General features: G+C 39.5%; 1 protein-coding gene across 1 annotated transcript; it reads left to right on the top strand.

Moving 5' to 3' along the window:
• On the top strand, positions 1-9,768 carry CTSK (cathepsin K). Its single transcript, XM_055312312.1, has 8 exons — positions 1-287; positions 1,751-1,874; positions 2,343-2,465; positions 2,555-2,710; positions 3,648-3,866; positions 6,713-6,878; positions 7,125-7,230; positions 9,092-9,768. The coding sequence occupies exons 2-8, from the start codon at positions 1,752-1,754 to the stop codon at positions 9,189-9,191; spliced, it is 993 nt and encodes a 330-aa protein (XP_055168287.1). The 5' UTR covers positions 1-287; position 1,751; the 3' UTR covers positions 9,192-9,768.
• Positions 9,769-19,828: the final 10,060 nt, after the last annotated feature.

Genomic DNA, 19,828 nt, shown 5'->3' with positions numbered 1-19,828 from the left:
CTAAATACCTAGCAGCTCTCCATCCTGGCGCACACACTCCACACACACACACAGACACACACACACACACACACACACAAGCATTGCAAATCCACTGCCTCTCCCTCTCCAACCCTGCTTCTCTCAGCATTTCTTTCCCCGCCTCCCTTTCCTATTCAAAATTTCCAGCCCACAGCTGAAACTGACTTCCGCAATCCTGATGGAATAAATCCAGTACCCCTAGTCATCCGCCCACATTATCCACACTCCCCAGCAAACGGAACCCAGAGCACAGATCCTGTCAGCAGGTAACATTTTCTACTTGCTAGATCTTTTAGCTTCTCATTTCTTCTTTTCTCCATTTTAGGGATATAAGGGATGTCATGACTTGGGCATCTAGTTAAGATTTGTAGGTTGTGTGGGTAAAAACAGCCTTAGGTCATTTCCTGGCCAAATAAAATTTGCCTGGAAATCTTTAGGATTCCTTCTACGATTTATATGTTTGTATACATAGTTGTTAGTGAAAGCTAGAGATATAGTAGAGATACAGGGAATCCTTTGGCTATCCCTTAAAGAATGCCCCCCCCCCCCCGTAGGGTTTTCTGTTTTGGCCAAAGGTACCAAAAGGGTTAATTTACTAGCAGGGAGAAGGACTGGTGCCCAGAGGTGCTTTTCTACTCTGTCTCAAAGCCCGTAACATTCCAGATATGAAATGTCTTATTGAATGTTTTGCCAGTCTGCAAAGATTACACAAAAAATAGGACTGTAAATTTAAAAATGATGCAAGCTGTATGACTTGCTTCAGACTGTAAATTGTTCTTAAAATGGAGAACATGGAATTAAGCAAGCCACCTTAAATGAGTGAAGCTAGAGTAAACGGAAAAGCTGTGAATTTAATGATCATAGAAGACTGCTGTTTTTGTCTTGCATTCTTCTAACAAGCTTTGGTTCTGAAGCTTTTCATCCTGTGAGGCAGTCAGAGGTTTTTTGTTGTCAGGAAAAGAAAGAAAAACTTTGCTGCCAACATCATCTGGTTGAGATTAGGGGCAGTTTCCTGCCTGAGGGAGCAGGAAGAGAAAGGAGGAAGAGATGCATAATACTAAGGAGACCGTAAACATTAGAAAGTAAGAAATACTGTCAACTTTTCTCCATCCTCTTCTGGCGAGATCTGGGAAAGTATCAGAATTTGGGGCAAGGGGGTAAATAATACCTTAAAGAAATGGTCAGGGAACAAAACTTGGCTGGAGATCTCTCCTGTATTCTCCTACCCCCCTCCAACTTCCAAGTCTGCACAGAAGACAGGTGCTGATTCCATTCTGATTGTCCATTTTCTACCCCATTTCTGGTTTTCTGTGCAAGTGTGGGGTGTATTTGTGTGTGTTGAATCTCCCTAGGTCAAAATACGTGGAACCAGATGTATCAGCACCTAATCCAAACCCAGATCCTTCCTATCATTGTTTTATATGCAAATCACGCTCAATTCTTTGTATTCCTTCCTTATAAATCCTTGTTTTAATTTGCCTCGTGGTCCCAAGGAAGGGGTGCTTTGGGTTCATGAATTCCCCAGAAATATTGTGTGTGCATGCATTTTTCAGGTGAGTGGAACTGTAATGGATTACAAAATTTTACTAGCTTCTCAAAGGAGTCTATGACTCCCAAAAGTTAAGAACCACCTGTTTGGGAATATGGCTTCAGCTATTTCCTCATCCCAAGCCAGTCTATGAACCCTTTGGCAAACGGAAGACTCTCCCCTAATTATCTCCTTCCCCAGGATGTGGGGGCTTGAGGTTCTACTGCTGCTGCCCATGGCAAGCTTTGCTCTATATCCTGAGGAGATACTGGACACCCAATGGGAGCTTTGGAAGAAGACCTACAGGAAGCAGTATAATAGCAAGGTGCCTGGGGACTGGGTGGGGAGCATGGTCGGGGAACTTGAGACCTCCAGCCTTTAGCTTCCAGACTCCCTTCTTCAATCCCCATACCTTAATCAGTCCAGCCAAGCAAACCTGCCCCGGTTCTCTAACTCAACATGCAGTTTCATTCCTACTCTTTGACTCACCCTCCCTCAAGTTCAAGCCTTTTCTTTATAACTGTCATACTTCTCTTTGGGGAAGACTTCTCAGATTAATGTTATTCATCCATGAGCAATTTTCTATACGTCTCTCCAGAGCTTGTCATTCTATTTTTGTATTTGTGTATTTCTTTCTGTATGCTCTCAATAATACTATGGCCAGTTCTCCAACTAGACTATAAACCCTGCATGATTGTTTGATCTTTTCTTCTAAAAACCTCCACAGTGTTACTTATGTAACTAACTTTGTACACAGGACACAGTCCACCAGTACTGACTATGCTCTGTTTAGGTGGATGAACTCTCTCGGCGTTTAATTTGGGAAAAAAACTTGAAGCATATTTCTATCCATAATCTTGAAGCCTCTCTTGGTGTCCATACATATGAACTGGCCATGAACCACTTGGGTGACATGGTGAGTTGAACCTCAGCTCCTGGCCTACTTGCCCTGTTTGCCTTAGTTAGTTCTCTGCTTATGCCTTGCCTTTTTGTTTTTTGTCACAGACCAGTGAAGAGGTGGTTCAGAAGATGACTGGACTCAAAGTACCCCCCTCTCACTCCCGCAGTAATGATACCCTCTATATCCCAGACTGGGAAAGCAGAGCCCCAGACTCCGTTGATTATCGAAAGAAAGGATATGTTACTCCTGTCAAGAACCAGGTATTTTCCTTTCTCTTGGCATGACCTCTTTCCACTTCTTTGTTCTTAAGGTAGGAGGGAACTAGAAAGATAGGGCAAGAAATTAAAGGCTCTCTCCCAATGCTAAGAGAATATAGCTTATTCTGTTATTTTTGTACATTTATATTGTTTTGTACATTTATATTGTACATTAATACTTTTTTCAAGTATTGCTGTAAGCACCCTTGTGTGTATGTTTTCATGTACATGTGCAAATATTTATGCAAAATAAATCCTAAAATTGGAACCGCACAGAGAATCCTTTCCAAAATTTTTTTTTACAATCTTAACATTTATACCAGCAGGAGAATGCCACTTTTACCTCCACCGTAACAATGCTGATTATATCAACCAGATCAATAACTGATTTAATATTCATTCAACAAACACATCTTTTTAAAAACCTACCAAGTATAGTGCTAGGCAATGGAGATTCAGGATGACTAAGACATAATCTGTGTCCTCAAGAAACCTTAGTCCTAAAAAATGGAACACAAAAGAAAGAAAAATGTATAATCTAGCTGAACAAACAGTAATAGCACTTTTTGAGAAATTGTTGTGTGTCAGAAACTTAGAAATCCTTTACATGAATTAACTTTTTAAATCTCCTTTATCCATAATTGAGTACATTATTATCCACATTTACAGATAAGGCACAGAGAGGTTTAATAACTTACCCAAGGTCACATATCTTGTAGGTTGCAATGTGAGTACTCTGCTTCACAGCAGCTAATGGTAATAATGGTAACCACAGTTATCCATGCAAACAATAACAATAGAACAATATAACCTAGCAAATGAAGGGAAATAGGAAGATTTCACAGAAAAGGGGACAAGGGTGTTTCATCGGGCAGTTTAGAGGAAAGGAACAAAAAGTGTGAACAGCAGTGACTAACAGTTGCTCTGTTATGCCTATTAGGGTCAGTGTGGTTCCTGTTGGGCTTTTAGCTCTGTGGGTGCCCTGGAGGGCCAACTCAAGAAGAAAACTGGCAAACTCTTAAATCTGAGTCCCCAGAACCTGGTGGACTGTGTCTCCGAGAATGATGGCTGTGGAGGAGGCTACATGACCAATGCCTTCCAGTATGTGCAGAAGAACCGGGGCATTGACTCTGAAGATGCCTACCCATATGTGGGACAGGTGAGACTGCCCTGTGCAGTTATACAGCTCAGAAATGGCTCCTCTTCCCCCAACATGATATTTTGTACTGGAAACAATTCCAAAAATATTTTTTTCTATTCCCCTTATCCTGCCTTCTTGATAGGATAATTTACCATAGGAGGCCAAGAAGATTCCCACAGCCCGGGAGATTTGGGGGACTTAGGCCACCATAACCCTATTGTCTCTTTCCCTGGAGAAAACAGAGTACAGGTGACCCCACAGACATCTTAGTAGGCCTCTGCAACCTCCCACTCAGCTCCTCCACTCCCATCGCAGATCCCAAACCAGCCACTTTAATTTACTGAATCATGTGCCTTTATTTTGCATGATTTCAGCATGAGTCTGGGGAATGTTTATGCAAATTGTGTAAGCTAGCATTCAGACATACACAAAATGAGAGAAAAAATAAGTTGCTTCATACTTGTTTTAACTTTAGAGATTAATTTACTTCCTCCTTTAGTAATAGGAAGGAGACCTTTCTTAACTAAAATAAGATCCTTTATATACATGGGCTTGGTAATATAGCATTGGGCCTTTGCAACAGGAACCTTTGAAGCAGGGATAGCAAGTTTGAGTAATAAGAATCATGGCTACAGGGCACCTGGGTGGCCCAGTCAGTTAGCCATCTGACTTTGGCTCACGTCATGATCTTGGGGTCCTGGGATTGAGCCCTGTGTCAGGCTCCATGCTCAGTGGGAAGTCTCCTTGTCCCTCTGCTCCTACCCCTGCTCATCCTCTTTCTGTCACTCATTCTCTCTCTCAAATAGATAAAATCTTAAAAAAAAAAAAAAAAAAGAATGATGGCTATTATGTACTAAGCCATGTACTTAGTTCATTTTCTCATTTAATCTTCATAACAGAAGATAAGGTAAGCTTATCTTTATCTTATAGGTGAAGAAATTGACACTGAAGGAGATAAAATAGCATGCTCAAATTCATACCACTCATCATGTAGCAGTGCCAAGATTTATCTACTGTATCTGTTCATCTGTCATAAACATTTCCAGCACGTCTTCTATGCAAATGTGCAAAATTTTCTATAGACTATAGAAAATTCTAGATAGAATTTCTATAGAAATTTCTAGACTATAATACCTTGGAACAGAAGAGCCTTATGGTACATGCATCTTTAACTTTTAAATAATGACAAATTGTTTACCAAAGTGTTTGGAGATATATTCCCACCTGAAGTATTTAAGAATTCCCATCTTCATCAGTATGTTTATCTAGCCATCTGCATTTCTTCTTAAGTGAATTGACTGAATTGACTGTTTATTTCTTTTTTTTTTTTTAATTTTTATTTATTTATGACAATCACACAGATAGAGAGAGAGAGGCAGAGACACAGGCAGAGGGAGAAGCAGGCTCCATGCACCGGGAGCCCGACGCGGGATTCGATCCCGGGTCTCCAGGATCGCGCCCTGGGCCAAAGGCAGGCGCCAAACCGCTGCGCCACCCAGGGATCCCTGACTGTTTATTTCTTTTGCACATTTTTAATTAGGTTGTTTTTCTCCTCACTATTTTTAGGAATTTTTTTTTTTAAGATTTATTTATTTATTTTTGTTTATGATAGACACAGAGAGAGAGAGAAAGAGGCAGAGACACAGGAGGAGGGAGAAGCAGGCTCCATGCCGGGAACCTGACGTGGGACTTGATCCCAGGACTCCAGGATCGCGCCCTGGGCCAAAGGCAGGCGCCAAACCGTTGAGCCACCCAGGGATCCCCTATTTTTAGGAATTTTAAAAAGATATCTGGATACTAATACTGTATGTATTAGGTGAACATATGTCTTTTTATTCTTTTTATATCTTTCAACTCAGGAAAGTTCATAATTTCAGACTAGTAAAATTATTGTTTTCCTTTGTAATTTGTGCCTTTAAAAAAAAATCCAGTCAAATGCTGCCATTATCGTTAATAGTTAGGTAATATGTTCTGATAGATTCAACTTTAGGGTTTTGAAGGGATAGTCTGTAGGAAAATGAATTGCCAAAAAGAATACTACACCACCTTGATGTGGTTTGCCAATGAATTCTATTATTGTTAACTAGACCTCCATAATGTTGGAAATTCACATGCTAAGTTGCTAAGTTCTTTATTAATATGTTTTAATGTCATGTTATGTGCTTTCAAGAGCACAAGCCAAAACTCATATCCCCTGTCATATGGCTATAGGGCCCAGGTCTTCCCTCTAGCCAGACCTCAAGCCTCCTCCCTACCCAGCCCTCTACGGCCTACACCTACTACATGACCAGAAGATGATCTGTGCTTTTAAAAAACACCTTGTTCCAGAAATCTCTCTCTACCCCAAGGGAATAAAAAATGTTCTCTGTCTCAAGTTTTACAATGTTTCCTTTCACGTTTATGTTTTAAAACCACCCAGAGCTGATTTTTGCATATGTGCAAGGTATCCAATTTTCATTTTCTTTTTTTATAATTGTCTAAAATGGGGGCAGCCTGGGTGGCTCAGCGGTTTAGTGCTGCCTTCAGCCCAGGGCCTGATCCTGGAGACCCGGGATCGAGTTCCGCATCGGGTTCCCTGCATGGAGCCTGCTTCTCCTTCTGACTCTCTCTCTCTGTGTCTCTCGCGAGTAAATAAATACAATCTTTAAAAAAAAAAAAAAAATATATATATATATATATATATATATATATATATATATATATATATATAATTGTCTAAAATGGTAAGGAGAGAACAGACCCTCTCTAAAGACTCTAGGTCTGTCTGTTCACCAACATCTCTCAAAGTATTGGTGGAGTTTCTCACTCCCTAGTTCCTGGCCTGCTGTTTTGTCCTCATCCTGTTTTAGCCTCCTTTTTTCCAGGATGAAAGTTGTATGTACAACCCAACAGGCAAGGCAGCTAAGTGCAGAGGGTACAGAGAGATCCCTGAGGGTAATGAGAAAGCCCTGAAGAGGGCAGTGGCCCGAGTGGGACCCATCTCTGTGGCCATTGATGCAAGCCTGACCTCTTTCCAGTTTTACAGCAAAGGTAAGGAGCTGTTCCTAAAGAACACAATCAGCTATTTCTTATGATGTTAGCTTTGCAGCTTCTCAAAGGCTACTGAGCATTTGCCGTACTTGGGTTTCCACATTCAGACTGAGTCTGCCCAAGGGAAAGGGAACAACAGCTGCCACAGTGCAGTGCATCTCTGTCACCGATCCTCCTGACAGGGCAGGTTTCTATAGGGTGGCACGTGGACTGCAGAAAGCTTCACCTTGAGAGTTTGTTTCCTAGGTGTGTACTACGATGAAAACTGTAATAGCGATAATCTGAACCATGCAGTTTTGGCAGTGGGATATGGCATCCAGAAAGGAAACAAGCACTGGATAATTAAAAACAGGTAATGATGGGGATACTAAGTTTGGCACTCAATCCCCCTATTAGCACTCAACTTCAACTCCAACTTCCCAATATTTCTTTCTCTCTCTTCAAGAGAAAGTCATCTCAAACTTTTTAGTTCTCCCTTCCCAATCAGAGGCTATTAGTTCTAACATTTCATGGCCAGACAGTAGTACTCAGAGTATGTGTTGGGCAGCTGCCCCACATGCAAGGTACTTAGCTGTATAGCAATGAACAGAATGTTTGCCTTTGGTGATCTCACAGCCCCTTAAGAAAGACAGACCTAACTAACCAGAACATACAATAGCACCAAGAAACCAGCAGGAAGTTTGGAATTACATAGTTTTTTCTTTCTTTTTTCTATAATGTGATCAATATCTTAGGAAGCTTTCCATCATCAGTCTGTTTGTGAGCAGTAGGGAACCAATGTAAAGATTTATATCCAGTTGTGCAACTTTTTGCCCATCCAGATATACTTAGGATAACATATATAAAAATTGGCCAAAGATTTTGAAGGCTGTGAAGAGAAACACTTTTTGGGAAGTAGATAAGACAACAACAACAATTAGTGTTTCCTTCCCTATTACTGGGAGTAAATAAAACCTACAGGGTTCTTTGGCTCCCCTTTTGTGACTTTGGAGGGTAGACTTAATGAGAATTATACTTTTCCTTTCCTCATCGGCCAATACCAGCCTGGCAACAGCACTAACTAAACTCTCTGTCCTTGGTGCCTTCAGTGGACAGGAGTCTTAGACTCTGAGGAGTTCACAGGCCAGGATAGTGCTATAAGCAAGTTGTGCTGCTGTCTAGAGGACTGGCAGGGTAGAATGTGTAGATCACAGTCCCAACTAAGGCTGAACCCAAACACCTTTCTAAAAAGGTACTCCTTCTCCCACAGTTTCTGTCCTATGTTCTCCCTTTGTCGACTCCCAGCCCCAAGTACTTACTCCTTTCCTGGTCAGGTGCCAGAGGTGGAACATGATCTAGGAGAGCTGGGAGGAATAAGGGACACACTTAAGCAGGGTCAGGATCACTGGACACCCCTAGAGAAGGGAATAGGAGTGGGGTAATGGTGTTAAACAAAATGTATTGGGTAACTGGAGAATTTGCTGTTTGAGGGAAAAGGACAGAAAACTCATGGAAACTATTTAGGAAGATACATAGACCAATCTCCTCTCCCACACCCCATTGTCTTCTATTCTCTCCACTTCTTTCCTCAGCAGTCTCATTCATTCTCGTAGCTTCATTCATTTCTCCTTTTGGGTTTACCCAGTAAGACCAAGATCACCAGCTTCAGCCTCTCTTACTTCTTTCTTATGCTCTAGATTCATGATTTCAAGATTATTCTTCCTTAAACACAAGTTGGACCATATTACATTCCCAATCTGAAACTTTCAGTCTCTCCTCCACTAAGATGGACCACAGAATTGAACTCTTTAGGCTGGCAGTAAAGATAATTCAACCTGATCTCAATATACCTTTCCAGGCATATGTCCTACTGTACCCTGTCAAGCACGCTATTTTTCAGTCACCTAATCTTAACACATGTCCCATGCTTTCCTGCCTTTAGTATTTCATACTCCTCTGCTGGCATCCCATTTGCATGTGTCTATCTAGTCTTTGGGCTCACTTCAAATGCTGCCTCTTGCATTAAGCCTTTTTTGATTCCTTGATCACCGCAGTCTCCCCTGTCCTTGAGGCCTCTAGCATTATGCCTTCTCTCCTTTCCTTTACTTTAAATGCTTTAAAGGTAAAAACTGTTTTATTCATTTTTTATACCATCAGTACCTAGCACAATAGTAAGTGTTTTAATGAATAAATAAACTTAGGGTACTAAGTATTTTCCTTCATTGGTCCTACAGCTGGGGAGAAAACTGGGGAAACAAAGGCTATATCCTCATGGCTCGGAATAAGAACAACGCTTGCGGCATTGCCAACCTGGCCAGCTTCCCCAAGATGTGACTTCAGCCAGCCAACCTCATCCTGCTTTTCCATTCCTTCCGTGATGGAGCAGCATACTGATGTACTTTGGGAGAGAGTCAGTGTGCCTTTTCTGAAGCAGTTGTAGCAATATAGAGATTGTCCACTCAGTTTCCCTGTTTGTGCTTCAAGTAACACCCCTACTACTTGCCTTCTCTCTACCCAAGGCCTTTATTTTTCACTGTGCCCACAGTAGGAATTTCCCTAACAGGATGCATTCTTAGGCTAAGAGATATGCCCACAGCCTGACCAGACTGTTGTCCTGAGGCTGATGCTATGCGGAGAGTCAGAGGCTAGAGATCTTCAGACAGATTCTCATTCACAGTGACTAGTTAGCTTTAACCACCTACAGGACTAAGGTGACCTGACCTCTCCAAGTTCACTTCTATATCCTGAAAATAGAAATTTCTATTTTTTCCACCCCAATTAATTAATCTATTCATAAATCTTTGGTACAAGTTCGTGTGATACAAGAAATGTGTTTTCTTCTTTGCATTTTTACAGTAAACTAAGTATCTCTTGTCTCTAATTTAATAAATACCTATTTAGTAAACATTCATTTTGTGTCAGATACTGTGCTAGGTGCTAGAGACAGAAAGATGAAAAAAAAAACATATATTTGGGGTGCCTGCCTGGCTTAGTTGGAGGAGTTTGCAACTCTTGATTAGGGTTGTGAGTTCGAGCCTCACGTTGGGTGTAGAGAGATTACTTAAATAAATAAAACTTTAAAGCAAAACAAAAAACAAAAAATATATATATTTCTTATATAGATGTTTTCCTAAGTGCTTGGAGAGACTCACATAAACAGTTTATCCTAATTCATTTATTTGTTCATTTCTTCAACCAAAATTTATAATGTGCTTACTATGTACTAAGAGCTTTCTAAATTTCAGGGATTCTATGGATATAAGGAGACTTCAATATTTAATTCTATCTGTAGGGGAGCCAGATTAAGTGACACATAAACCTGGGTCTTGAAAATTATCTTAAGGCCCTTTCTGAGGTTCTACAACCTAAACATTTGCTGTCATCAGGAAAGGAAACTAAAACTCTTTATAATGGCTTCCAAGCAGTATTAACTTTAAAAGAACGTGGCTGGCTAATAATAATAATAAGTCAGCGCAACCAGTTTTGCCATTTTTCACAAAATGTTTATTGAGAACCTATTATCACCACTAGAAAGAGTTCACATTTATTCAATATCAAGCATCAGGTACTATTTTATTTCATTCTATACAAAAAATATCCTGTGATAAGCAGTTTATTTAAGGGTAGGAGGGTAAAACAGATTAGTAAGATATAGCTCTGACTTCCAGAATGTTACAGACTAGTGAAGACATATAAACAACTAATAATACCACCTATAATGAAATAAAGACTAATTATGCAAACTCAGGAATAAATCATTAATTCTTTTTTTCTTTTTTAAAGGTTTATTTATTTATTTATTTATTTATTTATTTATTCAGAGAGAGCAAGAGAGAGGCAGAGACAGGCAGAGGGAGAAGCAGGCTCCATGCAGGAAGCCTGACATGGGACTCGATCCTGGGTCTCCAGGATCACACCCTGGGCTGCAGGCGGCACTAAACCACTGCGCTACTGGGGCTGCCCTAAATCATTAATTCTTAATGGGGTTTTAGGTGAGGCTTCATTGAAAACAGAGCTTTGAAAGATCTGAATGGGCAGAAAAGATGGATGTGGGGATAGGGTAGAGGGAGGGAGGGAATATCAGGCAGAATAATTTGGGTGAACAGAGATGCCTAGAATGCTGAGGGAATGGTGAGGGCTGGTGTAACCCAAGGATAGGGTGCAAAGGCATCTATACTGAGGTGAGCAAAGTGGATTAGAGTTAAATCCTGGAAGGCCCTGAATGTCTTCCATGTCTCAAGTTTGTAATTTATTTTATTGATTCATAGGCATTTAGTAGGCATCAAATATTTTTTGAGCAGGAGACAGACATGATCAGATCTTATTTTAGCAACATCCCTCTGGCAGGCAGTGTTGTAAAGAACAAATAACAGATGGAGAACAAAATGGAGATGTAAGAAACTGGAGAAAAATTAACATTTAGGAGAACTGTACATACTCTGCTTCTTCCCAAAGAAAGAATACTTGCACAGGAGAATGACTCCTGAACTTTTTTGAGTTTGGCAGATGGGAAGGTGGGGAAAGGTGTTCCAGACTCAAAGAATAGCATATTCAAATGTGTAGGCATGAGAGAGAAATTTCAGCAATCTGCAAATAGTTTTTGTTGAGCTCTGAAAGTGCCAAAGATGACCTTGAGAGCTGTCTGATTCCCCACTGAGCAAATCTACACAGTTCTATTTTTTTAAAAATATAGATTATTTATTTATTTATTCATAGAGATGCAGAGAGAGAGAGAGAGGCAGAGACACAGGCAGAGGGATGGGACTCGATCCAGGGTCTCCAGGATCACGCCCTGGGCTACAGGCGGCGCTAAACCGCTGCGCCACCGGGGCTACCCTACACAGTTCTATTAATTTGATCTGGTATTTTTTTCCTTCTACCTAAAGAACATCTTTTAAAATTTCCTTTTGTATAGATATATGGACAACAAATTTACTTTTTTCCTGTATGTATTTGAATTAATATCTAGATTTTCTAGTCTGGTACATTAATATGTATATCTACACTTGACCAGTATCATACATTTATACTATATTTTCACATCTAATGAGTTCGTCTTCCCCTTATCATCTGCCTTTTCTAGAATTATTCCTGAATATTCTTGCTTTTTACTTTTTCCATGTGCTCTTTAGAATCAGCTTGTCAATTTATCAAAAATCCTGCTAGTATTTTTTAGATCACATTAAATTTATATCTTAATTAGGGAAAACCAAACTCTTTATACTGGTGAATCTTCCTATCTAAGAATAAAGGATACCTTTATATTTTTTCAAGTACTCTTTTGTGCCCTTAAAGATATTGCTGATTTCTTGCTAATCTTTTTTGCAACCTGAGGTGTTTACCTCTTACTATTATTATTTTTGCAGGGTTTTTTAAAAAATTTTTGCAGTTTAAATGGAGTCTTTTCCAACATAATTTCTAATTAGATATATACCTGAAAACTCTTGATTTCTGTTATGTTAGTTTTTGTACTCAGGTACCTTAAATTCTTTTTGTTTACACGTTTTTCAGTTGATTCTCTTGTTGGGTTTTTTTGAGTCTACAAGTATATCATCCTCAAAGGTAAATTTTATCTCTTTCTGATTTTTACCTCTAATTTCTTACTTGTATGTTTGCATTAGAAAAAACTTCTAAAATGATGCTAGAGTTGATAGATCCTGACCTAGAAGTGTTATTATTTTTATAGATGTGTGAAAATTCCAAGATTAACTAAACCACAATAAATCAAAATTTATATTCCCAGTATTCTCAGTTTAAAAAAAAGACTGCAATTAATGATTGATATTTTAACACAAAAAAGTTTGAAAGTGATCATACAATTAAATCTGTCGTGGGGCACCTGGGTGGCTCAGTAGTTGAGCATCTGCTTTTGGCTCAGGTCATGATCCTGGGGTCCTGGATTTGAGTCCCATATCAGGCTCCCTGCATGGATACTGCTTTTCCCTCTGCCTATGTCTCTGCCTATCTCTGTGTCTCTCATGAATAAATAAAATCTTAAAAAAAAAGACATATCTGTCATATTTTTTATTTCACAATAACAATATTAACTAACATTTATTAAACTTTACTAGGCAGCTCATGCATGTTAAATGCTTTACACATAGTGCCCCCCGCTTTTTTTTTTAAGATTTTATTTATTCGTTCATGAGAGACACACAGAGAGAGGCAGAGCCACAGACAGAGGGTGAAGCAGGCTCCATGCAGGAAGCCCGATGCAGGACTCAATCCTGGAACCCCAGTCTCACACCCTGGGCTGAAAGCAGGCACCAAACTGCTGAACCACCCAGGCGTCCCACACATAGTACCCTTTTTATTAGCATTTTACAGATGTCAAATAGCTTGTGCAAGAAAGCTAGCTAGTAAATGGCTAGCCGGGACTCAAACCCAGATCTTTTGTTTTTCTGTCTTCTCTTATACATTTTATTATTATTTTTAACTATATTATGGAGGGGTGCCTGGGTGGCTCAGTCGGTTAAGTGTCTGTCTTTGGCTCAAGTCATGAATACCAGAGTCCTGGGATCAAGCCCCCCATTGGACTCCCTGCTCCCCCAGGTGTCTGCTTCTCCCTCTGCCTCTCCCCCTTCTCATGCTCACTCTCTCTCTTTCTGTCAAATAAAATCTTTTTTGAAAAAAAAAAACTTTGTTATGGAACATTTTAAACATCTACAAAAAGAGTAGCAGAGTGAAGCCTCAAGTACCAATTATCCATCCTGAACAATTATCAATATTTTCCAATCTTATGTCATCCATTACTTATTTATTTGTTTGTTTGTTTGTTTTTACTCTTCCATTTTTTAAAAGCAAACTCCAGGTATTTTACTCATAGTCATTATATATCTCTGAGGATTTTTAAAAATATAATCATCATGTCATTAGCATGTCCAACAAAATTAACAATTATTTCTTACTGTCATCTACTCTTCAGTCTATGTTTAAATTTTTCCAGTTGTTTAAAGGGTGTCTTTTTACTGTTAGTTTATTCAAATCAGTATCTAAACAGTTTTACACATTGCACTTAATTGTTAAGTGTATTGTATTCTTTTTATTTTATTATTATTTTTTAATTTATGATAGCAGAGAGAGAGAGAGAGAGAGAGGCAGAGACACAGGCAGAGGGAGAAGCAGGCTCCATGCACCGGGAGCCTGATGTGGGACTCGATCCCGGGTTTCCAGGATCACGCCCTGGGCCAAAGGCAGGTGCCAAACCGCTACGCCACCCAGGGATCCCAAGTGTACTGTATTCTTTAACAGTCACATCCCTACCAGCACTCCCCCAAACACACATACTTTTTTTTTTTTTCTTATAATTGATTTCATGGAGAAGCCAGATCTTTTCCCCAGTAGAATGTCTCATACTCTAGATTTGGGTGATTGCTTGCTCTTTCTGAATCTAGGGTCCTAGTACTCTTAACCACTGCAGTATACCCTGTTTCTTACTATCCTTCATAGATGTTGTGACAAGGAAATGAAAACTTACAAGTTACAACCCATTAAACGTTTAGTGCACAGATATTCCAGAGATCCTGGCAGTTGTATTCTTTTACAGTACATATCCTTTTGGCTGAATGTTCATGCTTTTCTGCTCTTGAAAAGCCTTTATGAGTCATTGATAGGCTTCATAATACTTGTAAGCTAAGTTTGTCCAAGGACTTCAAGAACCTAGTTCTTCACTTTGGGTGAAACCTAAGCCTAAAGGCTTGACAATTAGTAAAAGTAGAAAAGTCTAAGGAATTAACTAAAAAAACTATTAAAACTAATAAATGAGCTCAGTAAAATTTCAAGGTACAAGATCAATATACAGAACTTAATTTTATTTCTATGCAGTAGCAATGAACAAACAAATTGAAATCAAGAAAGTATGTCATTTACAATGGCATCAAAAGGAATAAAATACTTAGGAACAAATCTAAGTGCAAAACCTATATTCTGAAAACTACTAAACACTGGTGAAAAGATTTCAGAAGACCTAAATAAATCGAAAGACATCCCATGTTCATGGATTGGAAGATAATACCGTTGAGACAGCAGTATTCCCCAAATTGATCTATAGATTCAAAACATTCCCTATCAAAATTCCAGCTGGATTCTTTTTGGAAATTAGCAAGCTGACCCTAAAATCATCATATGGACATCCAAGGGACAAAGAATAATTAAAACAATTTTGAAAAAGAAAAAAGTTGGAGGATTCACGCTTCCCAGTTTCAAAACTTACTACAAACCAACAGTAATCAAGACAGTGTATTACTGCCATGAGGCTGTTACAGATCAGTGGAATAGAATTAATAATATAGAAATAAACTCTTTCATTTATGTTCAGTTGAGTTTCCATAGGGTGCCAAGATAATTCAATGATGAAAGAATAGATTTTTCAACAAATGGTGCAGGGACAAGTGAATAACCACATGAAACAAAGTTGGAATGCTACCTCACACTACACACAGAATTAATTCGAAATGGTTTAAAAGTCTAAATGTAAGAGCTAAAACTATTAAACTCTTAGGAATAAATATAGGGACAAATCTTGGCTTTTTAGACATGACACCACAAATACAAGCAACAAAAGAAAAAAATGTATTTCATCAACATTAAGAAGTACATCAAACTCTCAAGAGGATGAAAGATGGGCAGCCAGGGTGGCTCAGCGGTTTAGCACCTGCCTTCAGCCCAGGGCCTGATCCTGGAGACCCGGGATCGAGTCCCACATCGGGCTCCCTGCATGGAGCTTGCTTCTCCCTCTGCCTGTGTCTCTGCCTCTCTCTCTCTCTCTCTCTCTCTCTCTCTCTGCCACTCATGAATAAATAAATAAAATCTTAAAAAAAAAGAGGATGAAAGATAACTCACAGAAAGGGAGAAAATATCTGCAAATCAATATTTAATAAAATATGAATATCCAGATTATATAAAGAACAACTACAGCTCAACAACAACAAAACAGCCCAATGTATAAGTGGGCAAAGGACTTAAATAGACATTTCTCCAAAGAAGATATAGAGATGATCAATAAACACATGAAAATATGCTTATCACTAGTCATTAGGGAAGTGCAAATCAAAACTATGAGATGCCACTTCACACGCATGATGGCTATTACAGTACAGAAAATAATGTGTGGTAAGCATGTGGAGGAATTGAAACTTTGAAACATTGCTGATGGAAATGTAAAATGGTGCAACTGCTGTGTAAACAGTTTGATGATTCCTCAATTAAACATAGATTTACCATATGATCTAGCAATTCTATTCCAGATATATAACCAAAAGAAATGAAATCAGGGACTCAAACAGATATTTTTACACAAGTGTTCCTCACAGCATTATTCACAATAGCAAAAAAGCAGAAACAACTCAAGTCTCCAACAGAGGAATGGATAAAGAAAATGAGGTATAGGGCAGCCCCAGTGGCCCGGCGGTTTAGCACCGCCTTCAGCCCGGGGTGTGATCCTGGAGACCTGGGATCGAGTCCGACATCAGGCTCCCTGCACAGAACCTGCTTCTCCCTCTGCCTGTTTCCTCTCTCTCTCTCTCTCTCTCTCTCTCATGAATAAATAAAATCTTAAAAAAAAAGAAAATGAGGGGATCCCTGGGTGGCGCAGCGGTTTGGCGCCTGCCTTTGGCCCAGGGCACGATCCTGGAGAGTCAGGATCGAATCCCACATCGGGCTCCCGGTGCATGGAGCCTGCTTCTCCCTCTGCCTGTGTCTCTGCCTCTCTCTCTCTGTGACTATCATAAATAAATAAAAATTAAAAAAAAAAATGAGGTATATATGTACAATGGAATATTAATCAGCCTTAAAAAGGAATTAAATAATACACACTACAACATGTATGTAGTACATGATACAATGATACAGACTATGGCATGGAAGAATACTGAAAATATGATAAGTAAAAAAGAAAGGACTAATGATTCCACTTATGTAAAACATTTAAAATAGTCAAATTTAGAGACAGAAAGTAGAAGCTATAGCTATTTGGAGAGGCCAGGAAAGAGATAGAATAGGTAGCTATTGTTTAATGGATGCAACATTTCTGTTTGGAATGATGAAAGGGTTCTAAGTAGGGGAGGTCATGGATTTATGGGACAAAGAATTTATTGGGGGCCCTGGGTGGCTCAGTCAGTTTAAGCGTCTAACATCAGCTCTAGTCATGATCTTGGGGTCTTGGGATCAAGCGCCATGTCAGCTCCTCACTCAGCAGGGAGTCTGCTTGTCCCTCTTCTGCTGCCCCTCCTCCTGCTTGTGCTCTCTGTCTCTCTATCAAATAAATGAATAAAATCTTTTTTAAGAAGAATATTTTGGAATTACTGATTTTCAGCTTAATTTTGCTGTAAATCTAGAACTCTAAAAAATTATCTTTTCTAGTTCTAGAAATGGATGGTGATGGTGGTAACACAACACTGTGAATGTACTTAATGCTACTAAATTGTATATTTAAAAATCATTAAAATGGTAGATTTTAGGGATCCCTGGGTGGTTCAGTGGTTTAGCGCCTGTCTTCAGCCCAGGGTGTGATCCTGGAGACCCAGGATCGAGTCCCATGTCGGGCTCCCTGCATGGAGCCTGCTTCTCTCACTGCCTGTGTCTCTGCCTCTCTCTCTCTGTGTCTCTCATGAATAATAATAATTTAAAAAGGTAGATTTTATGTGTATTTTATCACAATTTTTAAAAAAAGATGTTCTAGTAACTATTGAAAGCTTTATTATCCAGCCATGTAACTTTGAACATTGCTCAATCACTGTTTTGTTGTTAGTCCTGGCTTCCTACTTCTCTTATGGTCTATATTAGCAAATTCTGAACCTCCGTCTTCAAAATATGTGAATATGGCCATTTCTTTACCTCTACCATGGCCTCCCAGTTTAAGTCCCCATCATTTCTTCCCTGTGCTTCTGCGGTAGCCCCATTAACTCCACACTTCCATTCAGATTGGTCTACTATAGCCCACACTATAGTCTATTCTCTGTACAACAGATCACATCATTCCCCTTGCAAAGCCCTCCCATTACACTTTCATTTAACAAGCTAGGCAGTGTTCTGGGAATTCAACAGTGACAAAAATCCATGACCTCACAGAGCTTATATTTTAGTGAATTTGGAATATAATACAAAATTCTTAAGTGGCTACAAGTATGATGTGATCCTAGGCTACCTCTCTGACTTCATTTCAGCCCATGGCTCTATAAAAAGCATTTCCTTAAACAAAATTAGAATTCTACTGAAAAGAAATAAGAGGCAAATGGTTGTTGCTAAAAAAATGTTCATATATAGGAATGCCTAGCTGGCTCAGTCAGAAAAGCATGCAACTCTTGATCTCAGGGTCATAGGTTTGATTCCCACATTGGGAGTATAGGTTACTTAAATAAATAAAATATTTTCTTTTTTTAAATTTTTATTTATTTATGATAGTCACACAGAGAGAGAGAGAGGCAGAGACATAGGCAGAGGGAGAAGCAGGCTCCATGCACCGGGAGCCCGACGTGGGATTCGATCCCGGGTCTCCAGGACCGCGCCCTGGGCCAAAGGCAGGCGCTAAACCGCTGGGCCACCCAGGGTTCCCAATAAAATATTTTCTTTTAAATGTTCATGCCTATATAAAAGATTACTTACCAATGCTCCCTCCCCAGTGAAAAAAATCCAGGGCTTTATCTGGTTATTGTGCTCAGCTATAAGACCGGGATTTTTGGCTGTTGTATATAGTTTTCTTCATGAATTCGGAAATGGCCCCTTGAAGCCTGGCAACCTACAACTTATCTAATATATCTAAAAAATGATGAAGAAGAAGAAACAGGGTAACTACAATGAAAAGTATAGCTCTAGAAAGGCAAGAATGGATGGAAAATAGCACACAGTTATTGTTCTACAGCATATATTATATATCCTGCTATGCAGGAATATGGAAGATTCTCCCTGGTGGTGGAGTGAGTTTCTTGGCCAGCCAACCAGGAACTTCCAGGTCTATTTTATATAAGATCTTTCTTATTGTCCACCATAACATCTTGTTCTTCCTGTTAGATGATCTTGCCTGTCCTCATTCTCCATAGCTATGACAGAGGTGGGCACAGGGAAAATGCCCTTTCTGGAGACTACTTAACTTTAGCTGGGAGCCTTGAAAAGCAACAGACTGTTAGGCTTGGGGTTTCTTTGGCAGTATAGTTTCCATAAAAGGTTCAATTCCTTCTACTAGTTACCACAGCCAAAAAAAATTTTTTTTTCCAGTCACTGTTGCCAAAGAGATGCAAAGCCATGCTTCAAAGGCTAATCTTGACATATGCCCATCCCTGGAACTAGGGGTGAAGCTACTTCTAAAGTCCAGGAATGTGTGTGCTTTGGGGGATGGTCCCCATCTTAAAATCCCCTTCTATAGCCATGAGAAGGGGAAATGGGAGCTAATTGACAAAAATAAATAATTTACACTGTCAGACATCCTTTGGCATTTTCAACTTTTCTTCACCATTACAGAGAAGACAGATGCTGTTCACATTTATGACATTTTCATGACAAAAGTCTCTGGTAGCTATCTATAAACTCTCCTCTTTCCTCTCCCAGAAGGCATTTTGAAATGCACATATATCAAAGTGATGTTATTACAGAGATAACCTGAATCTGCTCTAATTCTTGAATATATCACTTGCAAATTGTGGTACTTTTTTTACTACTAGCAAATTTATTGTGACTTACTTTGCAATTGATTGTTAACACACTAAGTGTGTCTGTCACAGCCATTATATATTCGGAGGAAGGATCTTCTCTTTGGCACCCCAAGCCCTCCTTAGTTTTGTCTTGTTTTGATCTCTTGGTAAAATCGGGGCACCTGGCTGGCTTAATCAGGGAGCAAGTGACCCTTGATGTAGGGGTTGTGGGTTTGAGCCCTACATTGGGCATAGAGATTATTTTTTTTTAATCTCTTGGTAAAATTGACCTTCCTCCTTAGAGCAAACATTACCAGGTGACAGAAAGAAGCAAAGAAGCACACAGGA

The sequence above is a fragment of the Nyctereutes procyonoides genome, unplaced genomic scaffold, assembly GCF_905146905.1.
Source record: "Nyctereutes procyonoides isolate TBG_1078 unplaced genomic scaffold, NYPRO_anot_genome, whole genome shotgun sequence".
NCBI classification, from domain to species: domain Eukaryota; kingdom Metazoa; phylum Chordata; class Mammalia; order Carnivora; family Canidae; genus Nyctereutes; species Nyctereutes procyonoides.
The sequence above is the reverse complement of the archived record's forward strand: the minus strand, read 5'-3'. Positions and strand labels throughout refer to the sequence as shown.